The sequence below is a fragment of the Petromyzon marinus genome, chromosome 70 (genome assembly GCF_048934315.1).
Source record: "Petromyzon marinus isolate PM22_M1 ecotype Great Lakes invasive population chromosome 70, UKy_Petmar_22M1.pri1.0, whole genome shotgun sequence".
NCBI classification, from domain to species: domain Eukaryota; kingdom Metazoa; phylum Chordata; class Hyperoartia; order Petromyzontiformes; family Petromyzontidae; genus Petromyzon; species Petromyzon marinus.
In genome coordinates, this window is record NC_133736.1 from 5,337,184 (window position 1) to 5,359,865 (window position 22,682).

The 22,682-nt window shown below is 54.8% G+C and overlaps 1 protein-coding gene across 1 annotated transcript in view; it reads left to right on the forward strand.

Annotated features, from left to right (window-relative positions):
- Positions 1-9,201: 9,201 nt before the first annotated feature.
- LOC116957115 (uncharacterized) overlaps positions 9,202-22,682 on the forward strand; it is a 33,831-nt gene continuing 20,350 nt past the window's right edge. Inside the window, exons 1-2 of the mRNA XM_032979077.2 lie at positions 9,202-9,956; positions 11,720-14,195. Coding sequence (XP_032834968.1) covers positions 13,782-14,195 — 414 coding nt within the window. The 5' untranslated portion in view covers positions 9,202-9,956; positions 11,720-13,781. The remainder of the gene's footprint in view (positions 9,957-11,719; positions 14,196-22,682) is intronic.

Consider the following 22,682-nt stretch of genomic DNA (forward strand, 5'->3'; position numbering starts at 1 on the left):
CCCTGTACACCTTGGGGTGCGATAGGGATGTCCTCTGGCTCCCACATTTAACATCTATTTTGACCACGTAGTTCGTGAAGCCTTCAATAGCTGTACCGGGGGAATCTCCATTTGGTACAGATATAATGGGAGGCTGATCGATGCCCGGTGCGGTCAAGGGATGGCTCCCTATTGCTCAACCCCGTTATGTATGCTGATGATTTGGTAATAGCTGCTCATTCAGAGGAGGAGTTGGAGACGCTACTGCTGAGACTGGAGCGTGCCACTAAGAGATGGGGCCTTACCATCAGCCCCACCAAAACTAAGCACCTGCCTGGGTATTTTGTACCATCGGACACTCCATTCCCACAACTCCCAATCGGTGATGGGGCAGTTGTGGAGAGAGTGGAGAGTTTCCCATACCTGGGAAGTGTGCTTATGACCAGCTCCGGTTTAACAGCAGAGGTTGCGTAACACTGTGTGGAAGCTACTTGGTCTGTCGCTCCGCACTAAGCTTCAGGTCTTCTCGGCCACGGTCATTCCCTCCCTTCTCTACACTTGCGAAACGTGGACCCCCTTAATGGAGCATCTTTGCCGGTTGGAAACATTTAGGCTGGCCTGCCTACGATCCATCCTGGGTTTAACCAGGCTGGATTGTGTGAGGAGCTCAAAAATCCTTGAAAGATCTGGGCAAGGTCCCATCGGTGAGTTCCGGCAGGCAAGGCTGCGTTGGCTGGGTCATGTAACCCGCATGCCCAGCCACCGCATGCCGAAACAGCTTTTGTTTGGCCGGATCGAGGGGGCTAAACGGACGCGGCACAGGCTAGAGAAGAGATGGAGTGATGTGGTACAGGAGGACGTGGAGCTGAGTGGACTTGCCGATGACTGGTACCAGCGGTGTCAAGATCGGCCTCTGTGGAGGAGGCTCGTGAAGGACGCTACTGGGCAGTTGGAGGCAGTCGCCCTCCAACAACGGAGGGCGGAGGAGCGACGCTCACAACGAGCGGAGCGCCGGGTGGCTAAAGCACAGCAGGTTGGCACAGTAGGGGGCACAGGTGGTGCATCAGCCAGTCATCTCAGTCAGTCGACCCGTGGCACCTGGGTCTTCCCTGTGACCTGCCCGCGGGCGTTCGACACTTCACGTGGCCTCAAGGTGCACATGGCCTGGCACAAGCGTCGTGGTGACGTCACCGCCACTTAGTGGCGAATGGCGGTTGTGTGTCACTGTGTGTCACTGTGAATGTGTGTGTCACTGTGTGTGTCACTGTGAATGTGTGTGTCACTGTGCGTGTCACTGTGTGTGTCACTGCGTGTCACTGTGCGTGTCACTGTGTGTGAGTGTGACTGTGTGTGTGTGTCACTATGTGTGTGTCACTGTGTATGAGTGTAACTGTGTGTGTCACTGTATGTGTGTGTCACTGCGTGTGTGTCACTGTCCGGCAAAACAACCCCCTACCTCCTCGCGGTGCCGGACGGGCAACTCTGTCGTGGACAGTGCTGTGGGGGGGAGATCCAATTTTGATTGGCTCCTTCCCTCATGGCATATGTGTCCACCACAGGGGCTAAACGGGGGCTCTGGATGGGTGCGAGGGGCTGGTAACCTCTCCACCTTCAATTAATTACCACGAAACCACGAGTTAAACTGAAATATGTAACAAATAAGCTTGTGCCGGAGGCCCTGGGGGGCCAGGTGTCTATGACGTCTCCTGGCCAAACCCCAATTGGCGGAGCCAGGAGATTGAATACCTACCCTCGGGGCTACTCCAGAAACAACGAAAAGCCACTACGGGTGGCCACGTGGAATGTTCGAACGCTCACTGCAGAGGAGAGGCTGCCACTCTGTCGGGAGCTGGACCGGTACCGCCTGGATCTATGCGGCATTCAGGAGGTCTGGTGGACCGGCTCTGGCTCCTGCCACCATGAGGGGTGGACAGTCCTCTACTCGGGGCAGCGGACTGCCAAACAACAGGGTGTGGGTCTTCTTTTGAACAAAAGAATGAAGGGGGCGTGGGAGCGTGGCGGTGGGGTGTGGGAAGCTGTAAGCCCCAGGCTACTTTGGGCTCGCCTTCCCATCAACCGGAGGTGAGGAATGGTGGTCGTGGTTACTTATGCCCCCACCGAAGATGAACATCCGTGGTGGGATGCAGGCAAAGCCGATGAGTCAGATGCCTTCTATGACCTCCTGTCAGGTGCTGGCTAAAGTGGCCCCTCGGGATAGAGTCATCATGTTGGGTGACTTCAATGCCCGAGTTGGTCATGATACTGGCACCTGGTCTGGAGTGATCGGAGGGCATGGGCCAGATCAGCTCAATAACAACGGTAGGAGGCTGCTAGATTTTTGTGCAGCCCATGGGCTTGTAATTACCAACACGCTGTTCCGGCATCGGCGCATCCACACAACATCATGGATGCATGCCGGGTCCAAGCAAGAACATCTGCTGGACTACATAGTGACGGACCAGCGAATGCGAGCCCATGTCCTTGACACCAGGACCTACCGTGGAGCTGATCTGCTCTCTGACCATCGACTAGTCATCTGTAAGATGCGCCTGCCATTCTTCCACTCCGGTGGTGGGTGTACACCCAGGACCCCATTCCAACATAAAGTGGCCTGGTCTCAGTTATCTGATGAAAGTTGCAAGCGAGAATTTCATCGCTTGCGGCTGGGATTGGCATCGTCCCCGACTCCTCTTGATGTCGAGGGTAAATGGGCGAGGTTTAGGACTGTGACTCATGCAGCTGCAATGGCTGCTTTGGGTACGCGGTCCAGAATGCGAGCCCATGTCCTTGACACCAGGACCTACCGTGGAGCTGATCTGCTCTCTGACCATCGACTAGTCATCTGTAAGATGCGCCTGCCATTCTTCCACTCCGGTGGTGGGTGTACACCCAGGACCCCATTCCAACATAAAGTGGCCTGGTCTCAGTTATCTGATGAAAGTTGCAAGCGAGAATTTCATCGCTTGCGGCTGGGATTGGCATCGTCCCCGACTCCTCTTGATGTCGAGGGTAAATGGGCGAGGTTTAGGACTGTGACTCATGCAGCTGCAATGGCTGCTTTGGGTACGCGGTCCAGACCTCCCCAGAGACCCTGGCTGACAGAGGAGGTGTTCAGGATGATTGAGAAAAAGCGACAGGCCCACTGTCATCGGCTACAGAATCCCACGTCCGAGAATGAGGAGGCTTACCGCAGCCTTCGCTCGGAGGTTCGGAGAGCCATGAGGCGCTGCAAGGATGGGTGGTGGTCGCGGGTTGCTGAGGAGATGGTGTCTGCCTCAGTGGCCCGTGATCACAAATCTCTATTTAACTCCATCAAAAAAGTCACCTGCAGCGCCACACCTATTACCATCATTAGGGGAAAAAACGGTGATCCAATCTCCGACCACCAGGAACAGGTTCGCAGATTTGCTGAGCATTTCTGTGAGGTCCTGGGGGAGGGAAAATCCCTCAGCCAGGAAAACATCGTGGCACAAAGTGAGGATGACCCTGCTGAGGCTGCGGTGCCTCAAATATTGGAAGAAGTCACCCCCTGTGAGTGGCTGGCTGAGGTGCCATCTGCTGAGGAAGTATTGAAGGCGATCCGGAGTCTGAGACCAGGAAAGGCAGCGGGCAGAGATGATCTCCCAAGCGAAATGCTGAGGGAGGGTGGCGTTTGTGCACAGACTGCCCTTTATGACATCATAACAACAGTCTGGACCACTGGACGGGTTCCGCAGGATTGGAAGGATGCCCTAGTGGTCCTCCTTTTTAAGAAGGGGGACCGCACAGACTGTAACAACTACAGGGGCATCTCACTCCTCAGTGTGCCGGGAAAGGTCCTGGCAAGGATTATTCAGCATCGCCTTGCCAGGCACGCTGAGGAGAGGCTTGCGGAGCCCCAATGCGGTTTCAGGAAAGGGCGGTCCTGCACAGATGCCATATTTTCTGTCCGTTTGCTACAGCAGAGGTGTAGGGAATTCCAACAAGACCTACATCTCTGCTTTATTGACCTGGTCAAGGCCTACGATACCATCAGTAGGCCTGGGCTCTGGGTCGTTCTTCGTGCTTTTGGAGTACCTGACCCTCTGTTCACGATCATTAAGGACCTTCATGATGGTGAGCGGGTCCGGGTAAAACTACGTGGCCGGTAGTCAGAGCCATTCCCTGTACACCTTGGGGTGCGACAGGGATGTCCTCTGGCTCCCACATTATTTAACATCTATTTTGACCACGTAGTTCGTGAAGCCTTCAATAGCTGTACCGGGGGAATCTCCATATGGTACAGATTTAATGGGAGGTTAATCGATGCCCGGGTGCGGTCAAGGGATGGCTCCCTATTGCTCAACCACGTTATGTATGCTGATGATTTGGTAATAGCTGCTCAGTCAGCGGAGGAGTTGGAGACGCTGCTGCTGAGACTGCAGCGTGCCACTAAGAGGTGGGGCCTTACCATCAGCCCCACCAAAACTAAGCACCTGCCTGGGTATTTTGTACCATCGGACACTCCACCCCCACAACTCCCAATCGGTGATGGGGCAGTTGTGGAGAGAGTGGAGAGTTTCCCATACCTGGGCAGTGTGCTTATGACTGGCTCCAGTTTAACAGCAGAGGTCTCACTCCGAATCAGTCGAGCGGCAATATCTTTTCATCGGTTGCGTAACGCTGTGTGGAAGCTACCTGGTCTGTCGCTCCGCACTAAGCTTCAGGTCTTCTCGGCCACGGTCATTCCCTCCCTTCTCTACACTTGCGAAACGTGGACCCCCCTAATGGAACATCTTCGCCGGTTAGAAACATTTAGGCTGGCCTGCTTACGATCCATCCTGGGTTTAACCAGACTGGATTGTGTGAGGAGCTCACAAATCCTTGAAAGATCTGGGCAGGGTCCCATCGGTGAGCTCCTCCGGCAGGCAAGGCTGCGATGGCTGGGTCATGTAGCCCGCATGCCCAGCCACCGCATGCCGAAACAGCTTTTGTTTGGCCGGATTGAGGGGGCTAAGCGGGCGCGGCACGGGCTAGAGAAGAGATGGAGTGATGTGGTACAGGAGGACGTGGAGCTGAGTGGACTTGCCGATGACTGGTACCAGCGGTGTCAAGGTCGGCCTCTGTGGAGGAGGCTCGTGAAGGATGCTACTGGGCAGTTGGAGGCAGTCGCCCTCCAACAACAACGGAGGACGGAGGAGCGACGCTCAGAACAACGAGCGGAGCGCCGGGTGGCTAAAGCACAGCAGGTTGGCACAGTAGGGGGCACAGGTGGTGCATCAGCCAGTCAACTCAGTCAGTCGACCCGTGGCACTTGGGTCTGCCCCGTGACCTCCTGCCAGCGGGCGTTCGACACTTCACGTGGCCTCAGGGTGCACATAGCCTGGCACAAGCGTCGTGGTGACGTCACCGCCACTTAGTGGCGAATGGCGGTTGTTGTTGTGTCACTGTATGTGTGTGTCACTGTGTGTGTGTCACTGTGGTGGGGAGCGGTAGTGTAGCGGTTAGCGCGCTGCGCTATGAACCTGGCGACCCGGGTTCGATTGCCGCTCACGGCCAACACCAGTGACGATTATCTGAACCGGTCCCGGGCCTCCCCTAGGTCGACTCAGCCTCAAATGAGTACCTGGTGCGGTGTGTAACCATTGCCACTAGGGAGACAAAGGCGGTCGGGCGTGGTGCTGGCCACCCACCCCCTTGTGTACCGTTCCGGCCTTCATAGGTGCTCGCTAACAGCACTTGCCCCTACAGTCTGTTAAGGCTATACGGGGGATCTTTGTTTATCTTTGTTTATCTTTGTGTCACTGTGTGTGTGTCACTGGTCGTGGGTTCTGGATTGTTCTTCGTGCTTTCGGAGTCCCTGACCCACTGCTCACGATCATTGAGGACCTTCATGATGGTGAGTGGGCCCGGGTAAAGCTACGTGGCCGGGAGTCGGAGCCATTCCCTGTACACCTTGGGGTGCGACAGGGATGTCCTCTGGCTCCAACATTACTTAACATCTATTTCGACCACGTAGTTCGTGAAGCCTTCAGTAGCTGTACCGGAGGAATTTCCATCTGGTAGGGATGCAATGGGAGGCTGATCGATACCCGGGTGCGGTCAAGGGATGGCTTCCTATTGTTCAACCATGTTATGTATGCCGATGATCTGGTAATCGCGGCTCACTCAGAGGAAGAGTTGGAGGCGCTGCTGCTGAAACTGGAGTGTGCCACTAAGAGGTGGGGCCTTACCATCAGCCCCACCAAAACGAAGCACCTGCCTGGGTATTTTGTGCCATCGGGCACTCCACCCCCACAACTCCCAATTGGTGATGGGGCAGTTGTGGAGAGAGTGGAGAGTTTCCCATACCTGGGCAGTGTTATCATGACCGGCTCCGTTTTAACAGCAGAGGTCTCACTCCGAATTAGTCGAGCGGCAATATCTTTTCATCGGTTGCGTAGCGCTGTGTGGAAGCTACCTGGTCCGTCGCTCCGCACGAAGCTTCGGGTCTTATCGGCCACGGTCATTCCCTCCCTTCTCTACGCTTGCGAAACGTGGACCCCCCTAATGGAACACCTTCACTGGTTAGACACATTTAGGCTGGCCTGCCTACGATCCATCCTGGGTTTAACCAGACTGGATTGTGTGAGGAGCTCAGAAATTCTAGAAAGATCTGGGCAAGGTCCCATCGGTGAGCTCCTCCGGCGGGCAAGGCTGCGTTGGCTGGGTCACGTAGCCCGCATGCCCAGCCACCGCATGCCGAAACAGCTTCTGTTCGGCCGGATTGAGGGGCCAAAGCGGGCGCGGCACGGGCTAGAGAAGAGATGGCGTGATGTGGTACGGGAGGACGTTTAGCTGAGTGGACTTGCCGATGACCGGTACCAGCGGTCTCAAGATCGGCCTCTGTGGTGGAGGCGGCTCGTGAAGGACGCTGCTGGTCCCTGGCACCAAGGAGTCGAGAAAGACTCACACAACAGCCCCCTCCCCTGGGGGCGGGGGGGGGTTGAAGTGGGTCGGGGCCTCTTCATTATGGGCGACGTTCCGAGCGACGGGCCTTGTTCAGGGCACGCCAGTAGCGATTGCAGGTTCATCGGGTATTGTTAAGGGGTGTTAACACGTGGCTCCTATCACCACCACCACCACCGCCACCAACCCACTCAGCGGCAGAGGCGGCAGATGGCGCATGTGTTACACCCTTGGGAAGGTGGCGATGGGGGTAGGGGTTGATGGGGAAGGGTGGTGATGGGAGGAGGGTGGTGATGGGGTTAGGGGTTGATGGGGGAGGGTGGTGATGGGGGAGGGTGGTGATGGGGGAAGGGGTTGATGGGGGTAGAGGTTGATGGGGGAGGGTGGTGATGGGGGTGGGTGGTGATGGGGGAGGGTGGTGATGGGGGTAGGGGTTGATGGGGAAGGGTGGTGATGGGAGGAGGGTGGTGATGGGGTTAGGGGTTGATGGGGGTAGGGGTTGATGGGGGAAGGTGGTGATGGGGAGGGTGGTGATGGGGTTAGGGGTTGATGGGGGAGGGTGGTGATGGGTGGAGGGTGGTGATGGGGTTAGGGGTTGATGGGGGAGGGTGGTGATGGGGAAGGGTGGTGATGGGGGAGGGTGGTGATGGGGTTAGGGGTTGATGGGGGAGGGTGGTGATGGGTGGAGGGTGGTGATGGGGTTAGGGGTTGATGGGGGTAGGGGTTGATGGGGAGGGTGGTGATGGGGAGGGTGGTGATGGGGGAGGGTGGTGATGGGTGGTGATGGGGGAGGGTGGTGATGGGGGTAGGGGTTGATGGGGGAGGGTGGTGATGGGGGAGGGTGGTGATGGGGGAGGGTGGTGATGGGGGAGGGGTTGATGGGGTGGGAGTTGATGGGTAGTGATGGTGGTGATGGGGAGGGTGGTGATGGTAGTGATGGGTGGTGATGGGTAGTGATGGGTAGTGATGGGTGTGATGGGTGGTGATGGTGGTGATGGGTGGTGATGGGTAGTGATGGGTAGTGATGGGTAGTGATGGTGGTGATGGGTGGTGATGGGTGGTGATGGTGGTGATGGTAGTGATGGTGGTGATGGGTAGTGATGGGTGTGATGGGTGGTGATGGTGGTGATGGGTGGTGATGGTGGTGATGGTGGTGATGGGTAGTGATGGGTGGTGATGGGTGGTGATGGGTAGTGATGGGTGGTGATGGGTAGTGATGGGTAGTGATGGGTGGTGATGGTGGTGATGGGTAGTGATGGGTAGTGATGGTGGTGATGGGTGATGATGGGTAGTGATGGTGGTGATGGTGGTGATGGGTAGTGATGGGTGGTGATGGGTGGTGATGGTAGTGATGGGTGATGATGGGTGGTGATGGTGGTGATGGGTGGTGATGGGTAGTGATGGTGGTGATGGGTGGTGATGGGTAGTGATGGGTGGTGATGGGTGGTGATGGGTAGTGATGGTAGTGATGGGTGGTGATGGTAGTGATGGGTGGTGATGGGTAGTGATGGGTGGTGATGGTGGTGATGGTAGTGATGGGTAGTGATGGTGGTGATGATGGTGGTGATGGGTGGTGATGGGTAGTGATGGGTAGTGATGGGTAGTGATGGGTGGTGATGGTGGTGATGGGTAGTGATGGGTGGTGATGGTGGTGATGGTAGTGATGGGGTGGTGATGGTGGTGATGGTGGTGATGGATAGTGATGGGTGGTGATGGTAGTGATGGGTGGTGATGGTGGTGATGGGTGGTGATGGTGGTGATGGGTAGTGATGGTGGTGATGGTGGTGATGGGTAGTGATGGTGGTGATGGTGGTGATGGGTAGTGATGGGTGGTGATGGGTGGTGATGGGTAGTGATGGGTGGTGATGGGTGGTGATGATGGTGATGGGTGGTGATGGGTGGTGATGGGGCACTATCTGGACTCCTGTCTGTCTCTTACAAAGGCAAAGATCCTCCACCTATAGCCTCCCCACACTTCTGGGGCAAGTGCTGCAAGCGAACAGCAGCGCCTATGAGGTGCGTGAGGGGCCGCCTCCAGGCCCGGCCGCCTTTGTCTCCCCGGTGGCGATGTTCACTACTGCAGCACACCGCTGCACCGGCTACACATTTTAAGGCCGAGCCGACCTAGAGCGGAGTAAGCCCATAACCCGTGTTGTGTTTCAAATCATCGGTAGGAGCAACGTTGGCGGATGAGATTTTTTTTTACTTAAATTTTTTTTAAAATCTCCTCTGACGTCTGCCGGAAGGTGTCTTCTGAATTCCGCAGAGCTAATCGCGCCCCTCCCCCCCACTACCACCCACCCACCCACACACCCACTCACACACCCACCCACCCACACATCCACACTCCCACCCACCCACACACAAACAAAAACGAGGCCGTCTCGACTGGGCTGTATGCGCGTGTGTAGCTGTGCGGGTGTTGGCTGTGCGGGTGTTGGCTGTGCAGGTGTTGGCTGTGCAGGTGTTGGCTGTGCGTGCGTAGCTGTGCGGGTGTTGGCTGTGTGTGCGTAGCTGTGCGGGTGTTGGCTGTGCGTGCGTAGCTGTGCGGGTGTTGGCTGTGCGGGTGTTGGCTGTGCGGGTGTGTAGCTGTGCGTGGGTAGCTGTGCGTGGGTAGCTGTGCGTGTGTAGCTGTGCGGGTGTTGGCTGTGTGTGGGTGTTGGCTGTGCGGGTGTTGGCTGTGCGGGTGTTGGCTGTGTGGGTGTGTAGCTGTGCGTGCGTAGCTGTGCGGGTGTTGGCTGTGCGGGTGTTGGCTGTGCGGGTGTTGGCTGTGTGGGTGTTGGCTGTGCGCGTGTGTAGCTGTGCGTGCGTAGCTGTGCGTGCGTAGCTGTGCGGGTGTTGGCTGTGTGTGGGTGTTGGCTGTGCGTGTGTAGCTGTGCGGGTGTTGGCTGTGTGGGTGTTGGCTGTGTGTAGCTGTGTGGGTGTTGGCTGTTTGTAGCTGTGTGGGTGTTGGCTGTGTGTAGCTGTGTGGGTGTTGGCTGTGTGTAGCTGTGTGGGTGTTGGCTGTGGGATGGCGCCTGCACCAGGTGCTGAATCGGACAGCGACATCGACGTTTAGCACCAGCACGCGGGTGAGTGTGGGTGGGTGAGGGTGGGTGGGTGAGTGAGGGTGAGTGTGAGTGAGGGTGAGTGTGAGTGAGTGTGGGTGAGTGAGGGTGGGTGGGTGAGGGTGGGTGAGTGTGAGCGAGGGTGAGTGTGAGTGAGTGTGAGCGAGGGTGAGTGTGGGTGAGTGTGAGTGTGGGTGAGTGTTAGTGAGTGTGAGTGAGTGAGGGTGAGTGTGAGTGAGGGTGAGTGAGTGTGGGTGGGTGAGGGTGGGTGAGGGTGGGTGGGTGAGTGAGGGTGAGTGAGTGTGAGTGAGGGTGAGTGTTTGTGAGTGTGGGTGGGTGGGTGAGTGAGTGTGAGTAAGGGTGAGTGTGGGTGGGTGAGGGTGGGTGAGTGTGGGTGGGTGGGTGAGGGTGGGTGAGGGTGGGTGAGTGTGGGTGGGTGAGGGTGGGTGAGGGTGGGTGGGTGAGGATGGGTGGGTGAGTGAGGGTGAGTGTGAGCGAGTGTGAGTGAGGGTGAGTGTGAGTGAGTGTGAGTGAGGATGAGTGTGGGTGAGTGTGAGTGTGGGTGAGTGTTAGTGAGTGAGGGTGAGGGTGAGTCGGTGAGTGTGAGTGAGGGTGAGTGAGTGTGAGTGAGTGAGGGTTAGTGAGGGTGAGTGTGAGTGAGGGTGAGTGAGTGAGGGTGGGTGAGGGTGGGTGGGTGAGTGTGAGTGTGAGTGATTGAGGGTGAGTGTGGGTGGGTGAGGGTGAGTGAGTGAGGGTTAGTGAGGGTGAGTGTGGGTGTGAGTGTGGGTGAGGGTGAGTGAGTGAGGGTTAGTGAGGGTTAGTGAGGGTGAGTGTGGGTGAGGGTGAGTGAGTGAGGGTGGGTGAGGGTGGGTGGGTGAGTGAGTGTGAGTGATTGAGAGTGAGTGTTTGTGAGTGTGGGTGGGTGAGGGTGGGTGGGTGAGTGTGAGTGAGGGTGAGTGTGGGTGAGGGTGAGTGAGTGTGGGTGGGTGAGGGTGGGTGGGTGTTATTCGGGGGTGTGTGTGTGATTGGGGGTGTGTGATTGGGTGTGTGTATGTGAGTGTGTTAGATTGGGGGTGTATATGGGGGTGTGTGTGTGGGGGGGGGGTGTGATTCGGGGTGTGGGTGTGTGTGGGTGTGTGTGGGTGTGTGTGTGTGTGTGTGTGTGTGTGGGGGGGGGGATGTGTGTGGGGTGTGTGTGTGTGGGGGGGGATGTGTGGGGGTGTGTGTGTGTGTGATTGGGGGTGCGTATATGTGAGTGTGTGTGTGGGGGTGTGTGTGGGTGTGTTTGTGGGTGTGTGTGTCTGTGTGTGGGTGTGTGTGATTGGGTGTGTGTGTGTGTGAGTGTGTGTGTGTCTGTGTGAGTGTGTGTGTGAGTGTTTGTGATTGGGTGAGTGTGTGGGTGTGTGATTGTGTGATTGTGTGTGGGTGTGTGTATGTGTGTGGGGGGGGTGAGTGTGTGTGATTGTGTGTGTGGGTGTGAGTGTGTGTGAGTGTGGGTGGGTGTGTGTATGTGTGTGGTGGGGTGAGTGTGTGTGAGTGTGGGTGTGTGCGAGTGTGTGTATGTGTGTGGGGGGGTGAGTGTGTGTGAGTGTGTGTGAGTGTGTGTGTGAGTGTGTGTGAGTGTGGGTGAGTGTGGGTGTGTGTGTGTGAGTGTTTGTGAGTGTGGGTGTGTGTGTGTGGGTGTATGTGTGTGTGTGGGGGGGGTGAGTGGGCAGGGTGGAGCTGGATGGGACGTCTGGAAGCTGCTGCGTGTTCACACCGCTGGCTGTGGCTCTCGTTCGTCTCAGGGGCCTCGCGTCTCATCGCTCCCTCCTCAAGATTGTCAATTCCAATAACACACATACACACATACACACACACATAATACACACACATACACACACATAACACACACACATACACACACACATACACACACACATACACACACATAACACACACACATACACACACACATACACACATACACACACATAACACACACACATAATACATATACACATACACACACACATACACACACATAATACACACACATACATACACACATACACACATACATACATACACATACACACATCTACACTACACACACTAACACACACAAAAGACAAAGATCCCCCATATAGCCTTAACAGACTGTAGGGGCAAGTGCTGTTAGCGAGCACCTATGAAAGCCGGAACGGTACACTAGGGGGTGGGTGGCCAGCACCACGCCCGACCGCCTTTGTCTCCCTAGTGGCGATGTTTACACACCGCACCAGGTACTCATTTGAGGCTGAGTAGACCTAGGGGAGGCCCCGGGACCGGTTCAGATAATCGTCACCGGTGTTGGCCGTGAGCGGGAATCGAACCCGGGTCGCCAGGTTCATAGCGCAGCGTAGCGCTAACCACTGCACTAGCGCTCCCCCAACACACATACACACACACAGTAACACACACATACACACACACATACACACACATACACACACACACATACGCACACACACATATACACACACACATACACACATATACATACACACACACAGTACACACAGTAACACACAGTAACACACACACAGTACACACAGTACACACAGTAACACACACACAGTACACACACATACACACACAGTACACACACATACACACACACAGTACACACACACAGTACACACAGTAACACACAGTAACACACACACACAGTACACACAGTAACACACACAGTACACACACAGTACACACAGTAACACACACATACACAGTACACACATACACACACACAGTAACACACACACAGTACACACAGTAACACACACATACACACACACAGTAACACACAGTAACACACACAGTAACACACACAGTAACACACACACAGTACATACACACACACAGTACACACACATACACACACACACAGTACACACACTCACACTCTATGTCGCCAAGTGCTACGATGCTGCCGCTGCCGTCGCTGCTTCTTTGATCGCCTCGGGTTGAGCGGCCAATCATTGGAGACGATCGGGTGAAACGTCGTGGACAAAAACAATTGTTGTTGTTGTTGTTGACATTGGGCGCTGGATAACAACACACACGCTGATTTGTAATAACCTCCGTGTCGCCGATTCGACACTCTATTCTCTCTCTCTCTCCCTTGCTTCGGTGGGTTCGCTACCCACAGCAGCGAGGGTTGTTGGGTGGTGGTGGTCTCAGTTCATCGCCCGTGCGGTTATTCTTCATTGCCCGTGGGGTTTCTATTCGTGATTCATTTTGAACGTTCAAATTACGAAGACGAGGTTGTGCAGCAGCAGCATCAGGAGTAGCATCATCAGCAGTAGCATTATCATCATCAGCAGCAGCATCAGCTGTAGCATCAGCAGCAGCATCATCATCAACAGCAGTAGCAGCAGCAGCATCAACATCTGTAGCAGCAGCATCATCATCAGGAGTAGCATCAGCAGCATCAACAGCATCATCATCATCAGGAGTAGCATCAACAGCTGCAGCAGCATCAACAGCAGCAGCATCATCAGCAGCTGTAGCATCATCAGCGGCATCATCAGCGGCAGCTGTAAAATCAACGCTCTGTTGCATCGCCACAACCACCACCGCAACTACCTTTACCACCACCACCACCTCCTCTACCTTTACCGCCACCACAACCAACACCGCCTTTAGCTAGGGCAACCACCACCTCCACCACCACCTCCACCACCTGCACCACCACCTGCACCACCACCACCTGCACCACCTGCACCATCACCTGCACCACCACCACCACCACCACCTGCACCACCACCACCACCACCACCTGCACCACCTGCACCACCACCACCACCTGCACCACCACCACCACCACCCATGGCGTGGCCGTGCATCACGCGCGCCTGCTGCCTGGCGCGCTTCTGGGCCCAGCTGGACAAGGCGGACATCTCCATCCCCCTCGCCATCCCCCTCGCCGCGCCGCGCTACTCCGAGCTGGGGGACTCCGAGGCCCCCCAATCCGGGGGGCTCCTCCGGGGCGGGGCGCCCCCCTGCCAGGGTCTCCCCGCCGCAGCCGCCACCGCAGCCGCCGGGCTGCCGTCGATCGCCACGGGGCCCTGGGGGAGCTCCGCGCCGGGGTCGGGCGGTGGCAGCGGTGGTGGCAGCGGTGGTGGCAGCGGTGGTGGCAGCGGTGGTGGCAGCGGTGGTGGTGGCGGGGCACCGGCGGCGTCCCGCGGTGTGGACGGCGGCAAGGAGCGCTCGGTGACGCAGAGCGACTACCGCTCGTGGAAGGTACACCGGGGAGCACTCCGCCATGGGCGTTGAACCGCAGGGAGTTGGGGGGTACAGGGGGGTGTGGGGGGCACGGGTGGGAAGGGGGGGGAGTCCACCTTCGCTCTGGCATTGGGTAGCTGGAGTAGGAGGGTCCACCTTCGCTCTGGCACTGGGTAGCGAGAGTAGGAGAGTCGACCTTCGCTGTGGCACTGGGTAGCGAGAGTAGGAGAGTCGACCTTCGCTATGGCACTGGGCAGCTAGTGTAGAAGGTCGACTTTCGCTATGGCACTGGGCAGCTAGCATAGGGGGTCGACCTTCGCTCTGGCACTGGGCAGCGAGAGTAGGACAGTCGACCTTCGCTATGGCACTGGGCAGCGAGAGTAAGAGAGTCGACCTTCGCTATGGCACTGGGCAGCTAGTGTAGAAGGTCGACTTTCGCTATGGCACTGGGCAGCTAGCATAGGGGGTCGACCTTCGCTCTGGCACTGGGCAGCGAGAGTAGGACAGTCGACCTTCGCTATGGCACTGGGCAGCGAGAGTAAGAGGGTCGACCTTCGCTATGGCACTGGGCAGCGAGAGTAGGAGAGTCGACCTTCGCTATGGCACTGGGCAGCTAGTGTAGAAGGTCGACTTTCGCTATGGCACTGGGCAGCTAGCATAGGGGGTCGACCTTCGCTCTGGCACTGGGCAGCGAGAGTAGGAGGTCGACCTTCGCTATGGCACTGGGCAGCGAGAGTAAGAGGGTCGACCTTCGCTATGGCACTGGGCAGCGAGAGTAGGAGAGTCGACCTTCGCTATGGCACTGGGCAGCGAGAGTAGGACGGTCGACCTTCGCTATGGCACTGGGCAGCTAGTGTAGAAGGTCGACTTTCGCTATGGCACTGGGCAGCTAGCATAGGGGGTCGACCTTCACTCTGGCACTGGGTAGCGAGAGTAGGAGAGTCGACCTTCGCTGTGGCACTGGGTAGCGAGAGTAGGAGAGTCGACCTTCGCTATGGCACTGGGTAGCGAGAGTAGGAGAGTCGACCTTCGCTATGGCACTGGGCAGTGAGAGTAGGGGGGTCGACCTTCGCTCTGGCACTGGGCAGCTGGAGTAGGAGAGTCGACCTTCGCTATGGCACTGGGTAGCGAGAGTAGGAGAGTCGACCTTCGCTCTGGCACTGGGTAGCGAGAGTAGGGAGTCGACCTTCGCTATAGCACTGGGCAGCGAGAGTAGGGAGTCGACCTTCGCTATGGCACTGGGCAGCTGGAGTAGGAGAGTCGACCTTCGCTATGGCACTGGGCAGTGAGAGTAGGAGAGTCGACCTTCGCTCTGGCACTGGGTAGCGAGAGTAGGAGAGTCGACATTCGCTGTGGCACTGGGTAGCGAGAGTAAGAGAGTCGACCTTCGCTATGGCACTGGGTAGCGAGAGTAGGGGGTCGACCTTCGCTGTGGCACTGGGCAGTGAGAGTAGGAGAGTCGACCTTCGCTATGGCACTGGGCAGCGAGAGTAGGGGGTCGACCTTCGCTATGGCACTGGGTAGCTGGAGTAGGAGAGTCGACCTTCCCTATGGCACTGGGTAGCGAGAGTAGGAGGGTCGACCTTCGCTATGGCACCGGGCAGCTTTAGTAGGAGAGTCGACCTTCGCTATGGCACTGGGTAGTTAGCGTAGAAGGGTCGACATTCGCTATGGCACTGGGCAGCTAGCGTAGGGGGTCGACCTTCGCTATGGCACTGGGCAGCGAGAGTAGGAGAGTCGACCTTCGCTATGGCACTGGGTAGCGAGAGTAGGGGGTCGACCTTCGCTATGGCACTGGGCAGCGAGAGTAGGGGGTCGACCTTCGCTATGGCACTGGGCAGCGAGAGTAGGGGGTCGACCTTCGCTATGGCACTGGGCAGCTAGAGTAGGAGGGTCGACCTTCGCTCTGGCACTGGGTAGCTAGCGTAGGAGAGTCGACCTTCCCTATGGCACTGGGTAGCGAGAGTAGGAGGTCGACCTTCGCTATGGCACTGGGCAGCTGCAGTAGGAGGGTCGACCTTCGCTATGGCACTGGGCAGCGAGAGTAGGACAGTCGACCTTTGCTATGGCACTGGGCAGCTGGAGTAGGAGGGTCGACCTTTGCTATGGCACTGGGCAGCGAGAGTAGGGGGTCGACCTTCGCTATGGCACTGGGCAGCTGGAGTAGGAGGGTCGACTTTCGCTATGGCACTGGGCAGCTGGAGTAGGAGGGTCGACCTTCGCTCTGGCACTGGGTAGCGAGAGTAGGGGGTCGACCTTCGCTATGGCACTGGGTAGCGAGAGTAGGAGGGTCCACCTTCGCTCTGGCACTGGGTAGCGAGAGTAGGAGAGTCGACCTTCACTCTGGCACTGGGTAGCGAGAGTAGGGGGTCGACCTTCGCTATGGCACTGGGTATCGAGAGTAGGAGGGTCCACCTTCGCTCTGGCACTGGGTAGCTGGAGTAGGAGGGTCGACCTTCGCTATGGCACCGGGCAGCGAGAGTAGGAGAGTCGACCTTCGCTGTGGCACTGGGTAGCGAGAGTAGGAGAGTCGACCTTCGCTATGGCACTGGGTAGCGAGAGTAGGAGAGTCGACCTTCGCTATGGCACTGGGCAGCTGGAGTAGGAGAGTCGACCTTCGCTATGGCACTGGGCAGTGAGAGTAGGAGAGTCGACCTTCGCTCTGGCACTGGGTAGCGAGAGTAGGAGAGTCGACCTTCGCTGTGGCACTGGGTAGCGAGAGTAGGAGAGTCGACCTTCGCTATGGCACTGGGTAGCGAGAGTAGGGGGTCGACCTTCGCTGTGGCACTGGGCAGTGAGAGTAGGAGAGTCGACCTTCGCTATGGCACTGGGCAGCGAGAGTAGAGGGTCGACCTTCGCTATGGCACTGGGTAGCTGGAGTAGGAGAGTCGACCTTCGCTGTGGCACTGGGTAGCGAGAGTAGGAGAGTCGACCTTCGCTATGGCACTGGGTAGCGAGAGTAGGAGAGTCGACCTTCGCTATGGCACTGGGCAGCGAGAGTAGGAGGGTCGACCTTCGCTATGGCACTGGGCAGCTGGAGTAGGAGAGTCGACCTTCCCTATGGCACTGGGTAGCGAGAGTAGGAAGGTCGACCTTCGCTATGGCACTGGGCAGCTGGAGTAGGAGGGTCGACCTTCGCTATGGCACTGGGTAGTTAGCGTAGAAGGGTCGACATTCGCTATGGCACTGGGCAGCTAGCGTAGGGGGTCGACCTTCGCTATGGCACTGGGCAGCGAGAGTAGGAGAGTCGACCTTCGCTATGGCACTGGGTAGCGAGAGTAGGGGGTCGACCTTCGCTATGGCACTGGGCAGCGAGAGTAGGGGGTCGACCTTCGCTATGGCACTGGGCAGCTAGAGTAGGAGGGTCGACCTTCGCTCTGGCACTGGGTAGCTAGCGTAGGAGAGTCGACCTTCCCTATGGCACTGGGTAGCGAGAGTAGGAGGTCGACCTTCGCTATGGCACTGGGCAGCTGCAGTAGGAGGGTCGACCTTCGCTATGGCACTGGGCAGCGAGAGTAGGACAGTCGACCTTTGCTATGGCACTGGGCAGCTGGAGTAGGAGGGTCGACCTTTGCTATGGCACTGGGCAGCGAGAGTAGGGGGTCGACCTTCGCTATGGCACTGGGCAGCTGGAGTAGGAGGGTCGACTTTCGCTATGGCACTGGGCAGCTGGAGTAGGAGGGTCGACCTTCGCTATGGCACTGGGCAGCGAGAGTAGGGGGTCGACCTTCGCTATGGCACTGGGCAGCTAGAGTAGGAGGGTCGACCTTCGCTCTGGCACTGGGTAGCTAGCGTAGGAGAGTCGACCTTCCCTATGGCACTGGGTAGCGAGAGTAGGAGGTCGACCTTCGCTATGGCACTGGGCAGCTGCAGTAGGAGGGTCGACCTTCGCTATGGCACTGGGCAGCGAGAGTAGGAGAGTCGACCTTCGCTATGGCACTGGGTAGCGAGAGTAGGGGGTCGACCTTCGCTATGGCACTGGGCAGCTGGAGTAGGAGGGTCGACCTTCGCTGTGGCACTGGGCAGCGAGAGTAGGAGGTCGACCTTCGCTATGGCACTGGGCAGCTAGCGTAGGAGGTCGACCTTCGCTATGGCACTGGGCAGCGAGAGTAGGAGGTCGACCATTGCTATGGCACTGGGCAGCGAGAGTAGGGGGTCGACCTTCGCTATGGCACTGGGCAGCTGGAGTAGGAGAGTGGGCAATAGGAGGCTACACGGGGGATATCTTTGCCTTCGGTGTTTCGCTGTACGCACGCACGCACGTACGTGCGTTCGTGTTGAACTTTTTTCGCCACCCGACGTAACCAACCGTGCTCATCGGCAGTGCGGTGGAAAGGACAGCAAACTAATAGCGACAGGCAGCTCGGAAGAAATTCGTTTTCAATGGAGCGCAGCAGTGTAGCGCATAGTGTACGGCGTAGTTCATAGTGTTTTGCGTGTTTCATGGATAACATTGGTCGCAAAAAGCGTACGCGTTAAACTGATTGACCTCTGTCGGGAGGATACTTTTCTTCAAACAAGAAAATTGGAAACGCTCCGCATCAAGCGGGCGAAGCCGAAGTCCTCTCGAAAAGATGCAGGGATTCAGCGGTGATTCCAAACGCAGTGAAAGCAACTCCAGTCACGTAGAGCTGATCAAATGCTGCATAGAGCTCTTGAATTGTTGTTAAAAGAGAGAATACGCCATAATAGAGGTGAATTAAGTCACTTCTAAATCGCTGATGTACTTACAAATCTAGTAACGGTGTCTTGGCGTTATTATTATTATTATTGGAATTTCATGTCATAGAACAATCGACACAATAACGGCAGTCAGCCGACAGTGTATTTCACAAGCCTGACACGACCCAAATAAACTAATTTGCTCGACTGACTAACGAACGACTCTCAACTGAACATGAACAATTTGAAAACGCGATGGTCATCGACGCGACCGACGTCAAATTATCCAGCGATGCGGTTGTCAGTCCTGTCTAAGGGTCCTAGCTTTGCGGTTGCGCGCGCGACATACAAATCCCTGGCTATGGGATGATTGCTGGAGTGGAATCGGCAGTTGGACGTCAACCCACAATCATCAAGCTGAAATGACTCAGCACGAAGTTGCCAACAAAAACCCGTTGACAGGAGTAAGTTGCCCAACGCAAATGATTAGTCTCAGCGAGGCCAAAAGGGCCTGAAAGAGAATCTGCCTTATGCTCACGAACACGGTCCGAGACATGTCGCTTAGTTTCCCCAATGTAACTGCTGCCGCAGATACAGCTTCGTTTGTAGATGCCGGAGATATTGCATGTCAGGAATCTTGTCCTTCACAGATGGGATCAGATCACATATTTTATGTACTGTGTTAAATCGGACCTGGGTGTTGTGTTTGTTCATGATTTTGGTAATCGTTTTGGTTAACCCTGCTATGAATGGCAAGGCAGCTTTGAAACACGGTAGAACCGATACTTCTGCCGTGGCTGATCATTATTTTAATGCGGCTGGCTCACACGAAATTGATTTCTCGAAGACGATGGTACTTTGCAAGCCCACTGGCTATCAAACATAGAATCGTTCATGAAGCCATCCATATCTACAGATACAGACACAATTTCAACAGAGAGGATGGTTATAAACTCAGCAATCATTGGAAAGATGTCATCAACCACTTTCGGTCATGACTTGATTTGCGTCAACCTCCACCATCAGCAGTGTGGGTGTGTGTGGAGCGAGGTGCAATGATTGCCTGGCCGCCCTCTGATTGGTGGAGTACCACTGCCGGTTTAGTCGTTCTCTCCTACATTAACATAATCTGCCCCGCCCATGCTGCTGACACACTTGGGCTACATTAACATAATCTGCCCCGCCCATGCTGCTGACACACTTGGGCTACGCCCATCTCTAAACCTTAATAAACAGTTTGCCTTTAGCGGCTAGCCCCCCTTTTCCTGACGACGACCGCTTGTGTTGCGATCGAAACGTCGTGGTTTTTTGTTTTTATTTTATGTTCTTATTATTTATATTTTTATTCACGTTTTTAAAAATATTATTTTCTATCCACGTGACTTTACTGAGAGAACCAAAGAATGTGAATTCCTGCAGTCACGGAAGTTTTACGTCAAAACTTTATGGGCTGCCAAAGATTCACAAACCTGATGTCCCATTGAGACCCATCGGAAGTGGAATAGGCTCTGCCGCATATAAATTAGCACAATACATTAAAAAAACAAATACAGCCCCACATCGGCCTGACCTCTTCGTTCATTAAAACCTCAGAACACCTTGTAAATATAATTAAAGATGTTGAGCTTAACCCTAATGATATTCTGGTAAGTTTTGGAGTGACTTCTCTGTTCGCGATGGTTCCGGTGAACGAGTCGGTTAAATTACTCGATACTCTGGTAACAAATGCAGGTTTTAGCCAAAGATATCCCACGGCTATCTGAGCATTGTCTAAAGGACACCGATTTCTTGTGGGAAGGTGACTTCTACAAACAAAAGGAAGGTGTTGCAATGGACTCTCTTTTGCCTCCTGCGATTGCGAATCTGTACATGGAAGACTTTCAAGCAAAAGCGCTAGCTTCAAGCACATTAAAACCCTATTTTTTTGGTTTAGACATGTGGATGACGCATCGATGGTCTGGTCGCACGGAAAAGATACACCTAAAGCATTTCTAAATCATCGCAACTCGCAAAAACCGTCCATCCAGTTCACCGTGGAAGTGGAGGTTGGTGGAACTCTCCCATCGCTGGACATTCTGCTCGGGCGCGACCTGAACCGGTGATATAACACACGGTGTTGACCGAAAGGCAACGCACAACTCACGCCTGTCTGAATGCGGAGTGACCCCATAACCCCGCACGAAGATCCTCTCTCATGAAGTCGCTCGTCCATGGACCTAAGAAAGTGTCCGATGGTGAAAGTCTGAGGATTTGAGATTAAACACATTCAATTGCAGCGCTTCTCTAATGGTTACAATGATGCACAAATCAACAGGGCGCCGAATGCCAAAGCCAAATCAAACAGCACAAGTGTCGAAACTGACCAAGCAAGTAAAACGATTAAGGTACCGTGCATTGCGGAAGCTACCGATAAAACTAAACAGATCTGTGGAAAAACAAACATCGGAGTGAGATTTGGCACGGTACGTAAAATACTGAAACCAATATCTGGTATTAAAGATGAATTACCGAGGCTATCAACAAAAAGGTGTGTACCGAATTAATTGCTCCTGTGGAAGATGCTATGTTGGTCAGACGGGATGAATGATCAGCATGAGACTAAAAGAACACCAAAATTAAATACTCCAAGCACACAACAAGGCCACTCAATTGATTTTCATAATGTTGAAGTTTTGTGCAAAACGAGTAACGACTGGCCAAGACTATTTCGAGAATCTGTCGAAATTGAGAGTCAATACAATAATTTTAAACGTTCGGATAGCTACAGACGTAGTGCTGCTTGGAAGCGAATCATAATTTAATACTACGCTGTTTAACTGCATGCCAAAACAGGTCACCGTACGTCGACAGTGATTAACTGTGAGCAGCCAATAACACGTATTGCGATATTTGCACCCAAATAAGGCAGGAAGAGCATGCATGATGTGCATGCATAATGTGCATTGATTACCCTATGATTAACCCAACCGGAAATGGATATCCATTCTAATTCGTATGCATAGATTAACCCCCCTCCTCTAGCCTTCACACCTGATTGGCTCACAAGTGATGACATCACATTCAGGAGGAGCATTTCTCCACAACTCTGGCTGTTGCCTGATGATGCTGGCTGTTGTTTGTAATTTCAGGCAAAACGTTACAATACTCGGATTGTAAATGTTATAGTGGGTTTACTTTCCAATACACAGCAACCGGTTGGTGCTGTACTAGTAACGAATTGTGAATGTTGTCGTGAGTTTACTCTCCAACACACACAACCGGTTAGTGCTGTACTAGTAACGAATTGTAAATGTTGTAGTGGGTTTAACTCTCCAACACACACAACCGGTTAGTGCTGTACTAGTAACGAATTGTAAATGTTGTAGTGGGTTTAACTCTCCAACACACACAACCGGTTAGTGCTGTACTAGTAACGAATTGTAAATGTTGTAGTGGGTTTAACTCTCCAACACACAGCAACCGGTTAGTGCTGTACTAGTAACGAATTATAAATGTAGTAGTGGGTTTAACTCTCCAACACACAACCGGTTAGTGCTGTACTAGTAACGAATTATAAATGTAGTAGTGGGTTTAACTCTCCAACACACAGCAACCGGTTAGTGCTGTACTAGTAACGAATTGTAAATGTTGCAGTGGATTTAACTCTCCAACACACAGCAACCGGTTAGTGCTGTACTAGTAACGAATTGTAAATGTAGTAGTGGGTTTAACTCTCCAACACACAGCAACCGGTTAGTGCTGTACTAGTAGCGAATTATAAATGTTTTAGTGGGTTTAACTCTCCAACACACACAACCGGTTAGTGCTGTACTATTAATGAATGGGAAATGTAGTAGTGGGTTT